Source organism: Pelodiscus sinensis, chromosome 1, assembly GCF_049634645.1.
Source record: "Pelodiscus sinensis isolate JC-2024 chromosome 1, ASM4963464v1, whole genome shotgun sequence".
In the NCBI taxonomy this organism is placed as follows: Eukaryota; Metazoa; Chordata; order Testudines; family Trionychidae; genus Pelodiscus; species Pelodiscus sinensis.
The window spans coordinates 332,056,704-332,064,258 of NC_134711.1; the positions used below are offsets into that span (position 1 = coordinate 332,056,704).

Below are 7,555 nucleotides of genomic sequence, written 5' to 3' on the forward strand. Positions count from 1 at the left end.
TAAACGGCTGCGTTCCTGTGGCTAGTTCAGAGATTGAGGATGTTGGAAGCCTCCCCCCAAACCTCAATGAGGTCCACGATCTCCGCACTTGACCAGGCAGGGGCCCACCTCTTGCGGCCCCGGGCAGGCTCCTGGGAGCTGCCAGCCTGGTCCTGGGAAGAGGCAGAGGGCTGGGTGGCAGCGGGTGGCTGGCTCATCCCGTGCCAGGTTCAGGGTCTGCTGGCTGGGTGCTGGCAGGCTTGCACCTGGCACGGGCACGGTAGCCAGACCATGACCCTTTATGGGCTCCAGTGCCGGGAGGGGGGCAGAAGAGTTTTCCTGGTTTGGCCCACAGTGGCCACCAGAGCAAGCTGGGGAGGGCTAGCCTCCCACTAGTTCGAATTAAGTGGCTACACAGCCCTTAATTCGAACTACTTAATTCAAACTAGGCGTTAATCCTCGTAGAATGAGGTTTACCTAGTTGGAATTAAGCGCTCCGCTTTGGGACATTTCAGTTTGGAAAAGAGAGGACTAAGGGGGAATAAAATAGAGGTCTACCAAATCATGTGTACAAAAAGCAAAGAAGGAAGCATTATTTATTGTTTCTCCAATTGTAAGAAAACCATTGACGAATGAAATAAATAGGAAATTGGTTTAAACAAAACAAATGAAGCATTTCTTGACAACATGCGGGGTCCATCTGTGGAACTCTGTGCCAGAGGATGCTGTAAAGGTCATCACTATAATAGGGTTCAAAAAAGAACTAGATGAATACATGGAAGATAGCTCTATCGATGGCTAGGATCGAGTCCTTAGCCTGTGTCTGCCAGAAGCTGGGAAGGGTGATCTGGGATGGATCTCTTGATGATTCCCTGTTCTGTTTATTCCTTCAAGGGCATCTGGCACTGGCCACTGTTGGCAGACAGGATACTGGGCTAGATGGACCTTTAGTCTGACCCAGCACGGCCGTTCTTATGGTTTTAGGGGCCCATTTATCAGCATTAGAACACTGGCAACCCAGTGAGTTCTACCTAGGCGGGTTCCCCTTGCTGTCAGACTGACACTACCCAGTAATGTCAGGAGAGTTTTCACTGTCTTGGTCTGCCCAGTAGGTGACTTAGGGAACAGGGCCCAGCACCAGAACACCACATGGCTCTGTGCAGGGATTGCTCTGACAGCCAGAGTACAAGGAGAGAAAAAATTAGGTCCTTTGAACAATAAAGAGACGGAACAGCCTGTCCCGGATCTGCCGGGTCCTCACCCCGTAGATGATGGGGTTCAGCACGGGGGGCACTAGGAGGTACACGTTGGCAATGATAATGTGGAAATATAGGGGCACATTTTGGCCATACCGGTGTGTGATAGAGGAGAAGATGGATGAGATGAAAAAGACGAAAATGGCAGAGAGGTAGGACCCACAGGTCCCAAACGTCTTGAGCCGGGCGTCCCTTGAGGGGAGTCGGAAGATGGCCCTGAGGATCTGGATATAGGACACGACAATAAACACGATGTCCAGCCCCTTCACACAGAAAAGCACAAAGAGCCCATAATAATTGCTGATGAGAGTGTCGGCGCAGGCCAGTTTCACCACAGCCATGTGCTCACAGTGCGTGTGGGGGATGATGTTGGTCCTGCAATATGGCCACTGCCTGGCCAGGAAGGCATAGGGCAGTATGAAAACGCCACCTCGAAGCACCACAGCCAGGCCAATCTTGGCCACCAAAGTATATGTCAGGATGGTGGAATGTCTGAGGGGGTGGCAGATGGCCACGTAGCGGTCAAATGCCATGGCCATGAAGATCCCCGACTCCATCACTAAAAAGCAGTGAACAAAGTACAGCTGGGTGATGCAGGCATTGAAATCGATCTCCCTGGAATTGAACCAGAAGATGCTCAGTGTTTTGGGCAGGATGGACGTACACAGGACCAGGTCGGTGACGGCCAGCATGCAGAGGAAATAGTACATGGGTTCATGGAGGCTCGGCTCTGTCTTCACAATGAACGTGATGATGAAGTTCCCCAAGAGGGCTGTGATGTTCATGGTGCAGAAGGGGATGAGCCGCCTCCAGACATGAGCCGCCTCCAGGCCAGGAATTCCCAGCAGGATGAAGGTGGAGGGGTTGTTGAAATGGGTTGTGTTGGAATCTGACATGGAGCAGGTGAGAAGATGAGTAGCTCTGAGGCAGAACGGTGTTTCTAGCAGGAACCGTACGTTCCCCCAACTTCCTGTGATGCCCACGGTCTAGGGTGATGGTTGCAGCAGAAATGCCTGGATAGAGAGACAATGTTACTCTGACGCACAACATGTTCTACTGGAAGCTGGTCTCCTCACTGTAGCAAAATGGTCGCAACTCACACACGGACCAATGACATTTTCAATGTTCAGAGAAAAGGAAGGAAGACCAACCAACCCTACTAACCCTAAGTCCATATCTGTTGTTGCTCCATGCAGTAATAATTCCTGCAGCACATGTTTAGGGAAACCTTAACAGGCACCAGCAGGAAACTCAAGGGAGGATACTGGTTCTAGAGCATTGTTCGTGAATGCAATGGTACAGATTTGAGAGCCATTAGGGAGTTCCCTTATTTCCTGGTTGCCCACGATCTCAGACTACAAAAAACACCAACTTTGCACACAATGGCTATGTCTACACCGGCGGCGTCTTGCGCAAGAACATCTTGGGCAAGAGTTCTTGTGCAAGAAGTCTTGAGCAGGAAAACGTCCACACTGCCATGTGCGAGCTGTGCTTTTCCACAAGAGCACCCATAGCAGTGTGGACACTTCCTTGCGCAAGAAAGTTCTCATGGCCATTTTAGCCATAGGACTTCTTACGCAAGAAATCCCTGCCGAGCGTCCACACTGCCCTCTTGCACAAGAGCTCCTGTGCAAGAGGGATTACACCTGTTAACAAAGAGCGTAGCTCTTGTGCAAGAAGCCCTCTCTTACTACGCCGTCCTGTAAACTTACTTGCGCAAGAGTGGGAGGGCAGTGTGGATGCTCTGCGGATTCTTGCGCAAGAATGGCCGAACTTGCGGAAGAAGCCGCGAGTGTAGACATAGCCAATATGTTCCAGGGGAGACATCCCAACTATAACACATCTCCAGGTAAAGACTTGGATGTCTCAGAAAGCAGCTTGTGGGAAACACCCAATGTCTACCCTGGCAGCTTCTTGCACAAAAATGGCCGTTCTTCGACAAAAACTTGTCTGTTGTCTACACTGCACACGCGTTCTTCCGCGAGTAAATTTACAGCATAGCGTTGGAAAACAGGGCTTCTTCTGGAAGAGTTATTCCTTTCTCCACAAGGAATAAGCCCCCGTTGGACTTTCTCAGACCCCACTGTGGAGCTCCCCTTTGCATCGCTCTGTCTTTGGGAGACCAAACTGCCCACCTCTCCACAGCAGGTCTTTCTCCAGCCCATGCCCTGGGCAGCTGAACTCTCTTTGTGTCTGCCAACTGTTGCAACTGAGTCCGTGGTTCCATGACCTGGCAGCTCTGACACCCGGGTCTTTCTTGAGGGCCGTTCCAATGGGGTGTCCCCCCAGCAAAGCCCTTGGCAAAGGTTTGGGTTTGTTCAGCTCTCAGGGTACGTCTAGACTACATGGCTCCGTCGCTGGAGCCATGTAGATTTGTTTATTGGGCAAAGGGAAATGAAGCGGCGATTTAAATAATCACCGCTTCATTTAAATTTACATGGCTGCTGCACTGAGCCGACAAACAGCTGATTAGCTGTTTGTCGGCTCAGCGAGCTAGTCTGGACGTTCCCCCTGTCGACATCAAAGCCCTTTGTCAGCAGCCCCGGTAAACCTCATCCCACGAGGAATAACGGGGCTGCCGACAAAGGGCTTTGATGTCGGCAGGGGAGCGTCCAGACTAGCGCGCTGAGCCGACAAACAGCTGATCAGCTTTTGTCGGCTCAGCGCGGCAGCCATGTAAACTTAAATGAAGCTGCGATTATTTAAATCGCCGCTTCATTTCCCTTTGCCTATAACCCTAATCTACATGGCTCCGTCGATGGAGCCATGTAGTCTAGACACAGCCTCAGATGTGGAGCAGCTGGACGCATGGGGAATTCCCGACAGCGCTGTGGGACCGGTTTGGCTTTCAGCGCATGATGGGACAGTCAAGGCCAGGTAGGATCCACACTCATAGAATCATAGAATAATAGGACTGGAAGGGACCTCAAGAGGTCATCGAGTCCAGCCCCCCGAAACTGATCATCGTTCTTTACACACCTTGAAAAATGGTAATATTGTTATGCAGAGAAATAAATGATAAACAACTGACCATCCTCCTGCCAATCCCAATCCGAGGGGACTTCGCGGGTCAGTGTTTCCAAGAACTTCCCTATGAAAAAGCTCAATAGCCACCAGCAGGAAAGGGGAGTTTAATAAAGAGAGATGAGGTTTAATAAAGAGAAATGCAAAGTGCTCCACTTAGGAAGGAACAATCAGTTCCATACATACAAGATGGGAAGCGACTGTCTAGGATGGAGCATGGCGGAAAGGGATGTAGGGGTCATAGTGGACCACAAGTTGAATATGAGTCAACAGTGTGATGCTGTTGCAAAAAAAGCAAATGTGATTCTAGGTTGTATCAACAGGTGTGTTGTAAGCAAAACTCGTGAAGTCATTCTGCCGCTCTACTCTGCACTAGTTAGGCCTCAGCTGGAGTACTGTGTCCAGTTCTGGGCGCCACATTTCAAGAAAGATGTGGAGAAATTGGAAAGGGTACAGAGAAGAGCGACAAGAATGATTAAAGGTTTAGAGAACATGACCTATGAAGCCAGGCTTCATGAACTGGGCTTGTTTAGTTTGGAAAAAAGAAGATGAAGGGGGGACATGATAGCGGTTTTCAAATATCTAAAAGGGTGTCACAAGGAGGAAGGCGAAAATTTGTTCCTCTTGGTTTCTGAGGACAGGACAAGGAGTAATGGGCTTAAAGTGCAGCAGGGGAGGTTTAGATTGGACATTAGGAAAAAATTTCTAACTGTCAGGGTGGTCAAATATTGGAATAAATTGCCAAGGGAGGTGGTGAAATCTCCCTCTCTGGAGATATTGAAGAACAGGTTAGATAGACATCTGTCAGGGATGGTGTAGACGGAGCTTGGTCCTGCCTTGAGGGCGGGGGGATGGACTCGATGACCTCTTGAGGTCCCTTCCAGTCCTATTATTCTATGATTCTATGACCTGAAAGATTTCTCCTGGTGCTCTGGCTTTCACACTGAGCTCTGTGCAGGACCGGCTGGTGATGCAATGCTGAGCCTCTTCCTTGAGTCACCTACAGGGCAGGCCAAGGGATTTTCCCGATTCCCTGGGATAAAGCAGTTCTGATCATAAGTCAAAATAGTCATCAGTTGGGATTGGTCCTGCTTTGGGCAGGGGGCTGGACTTGATGACCTCCTGAGGTCTCTTCCAGCTCTATGGTTCTATGATCAGAAACTCAACCATTTATTTTTCTGTTGATGAACATCCCCACCCAACTATTAATAACGGACAGTAACCTCAATATGGGAGTATCCCATGACATCATCTAGAAAGAAAGATTTTCCCACATTCAGAGCAGTGGTAGGGTTTCTCCCCAGTGGATTCTCTGATGTGCAGGAAGGTTTGAGCATTTCCTGAAGCGTTTTCCACGGTCAGAGCACTTGACGTTTTCTTCCTTGTGTGGATTCTCTGGTTTTCAGCAATACTTGATTGGCAATGTAAGCTTTTCCGACCGCCCGGGTCGTCTCAGATTGTCTCAGTTGGGCGCATCCCCTGATGGTTAATAAGTTTCGAGCTCTGACTGAAGTGATTCCCACATTCAGACTAGTTGAAGGGTTTCTTGCTGGTGTGGATTTTCTGGTGTAAAATGGGGACAGGGCCTCCCTGCTACAGGCCCCCAGCCAGGAAGGACAAAGGGGAACTGAAAGCTAAAGAAATAAGCCAGACAGTAGTCTCTGCCCTCCTGTGCTCTCAAGCCTCAGCGGCTTCCTGGCTTCCCTCTCTGTTCCAGCCTGTCCCCATTTTACACCAGGAGCTGCTGCTGGAAGCTAGAGCCTTGGAGCTAGCAGGCTGCTTCAGGGGCTGGTGGGGATTGTCCCTGGAGGGGCTGAGAAGGGCCTAGATAGAAGATCAGTTTTCCTCCTGAGACACTTTTTGCCTGGATTCGACCTGCCACTCTCACTGGAATGTCTCTGAGGGTTTGTCTACACTGCAAAGTTAATTCAAACTAACAGCCGTTAGTTTGAATTAACTTTGATAGGCGCTACACAGGCAAACCGCTAGTTCAAACTTAATTCGAACTAGCGAAACGCTTAATTCGAACTAGGTAAACCTCATTCCACGAGGACTAACGCCTAGTTCGAATTAACTAGTTCAAATTAATGGCTGTGTAGCCACTTCATTCGAACTAGTGGGAGGCTAGCCCTCCCCAGCTTGCCCTGGTGGCCACTCTGGGCCAAACCATTGAAACTCTTCTGCCCCCCTCTTGGCCCCGGAGCCCTGAAAGGGGCACGGTCTGGCTATGGTGCCCGTGCCAGGTGCAAGCCTGCCAGCACCCAGCCAGCAGACCCGGCACCTGGCACGGCATGAGCCAGCCACCTGTTGTCACCCAGCCCTCCGCCTCTTCCCGGGACCTGGCTGGAGGCTCCCAGGAGCTTTCCCAGGGCCACAAGAGGTGGGCGCCTGCCTGATTTAGTGCGGAGATCTTGGACCTCATCCGGGTTTGGGGGAAGGCCACGATCTCTGCACTAGGCACAGGAAAGTGGCCGTCTAGGGCAGGAGAGCTGCCAGTCTGGCCACCAAAGGCTACATGCGAACCCAGGAGCAGGTTTGCATGAAATTCAAGTTGGTCCAGTGAGACCCCCGACCCTGAGCCCTGAGCTTAGAACATAAGAATATATGAATGGCCGTACTGGGTTAGATCAAAGGTCCATCTAGCCCAGTAGCCTGTCTCCCAACAGCAGCCAACACCAGGTGCCCCAGAGGGGATGGAGCAAAGACAATGACGAAGCCATTTGTCTCATGCCATCCATCTCCAGCCTTCCACAAACAGAGGCCTGGGACACCATTCCTACCCCCTGGCTAATAGCACTCCATGGATCCCACCTCCATGACTTTATCTAACTTCTCTTTAAACTCTGTTCTAGTTCTAGCCTTCACAGCCTCCTGTGGCAAGGAGTTCCACAGGTTGACTATTTGCTTTGTGAAGAAGAACTTTCTGTTATTAGTTTGAAGCCTGCTACCCATTCATTTCATCTGGTGTCCTCTAGTCCTTCTATTATGGTAACTAATGAAGAATTTTTTCTTTATTCACCCTCCCCACACCACTCTTGCTTTTATAGACCTCTATCCTATCCCCCCTCAGTCTCCTCTTTTCTAAGCTGAAAAGTCCCAGTCTCTTTAGCCTCTTCATATGGGACCTGTTCCAAACCCCTAATCATTTTAGTTGCCCTTTTCTGAACCCTTTCCAAGGCCAAAACATCTTTTTTGAGCTGAGGAGCCCATATCTGTACACAGTACTGAAGATATGGCGTACCATAGTTTTATACTTCCCCTCCTCCTTCTTTCCCTGGCTTCCCCCTTCCAGCTCC

General features: G+C 50.2%; 1 protein-coding gene across 1 annotated transcript; it reads right to left on the reverse strand.

The window, feature by feature from the left end:
• Positions 1-1,180: 1,180 nt before the first annotated feature.
• Positions 1,181-2,131, reverse strand: LOC142830566 (olfactory receptor 52E8-like). The gene has a single exon (XM_075936316.1). The coding sequence runs from the start codon at positions 2,129-2,131 to the stop codon at positions 1,181-1,183; it is 951 nt and encodes a 316-aa protein (XP_075792431.1).
• Between the last annotated feature and the right edge of the window lie 5,424 nt (positions 2,132-7,555).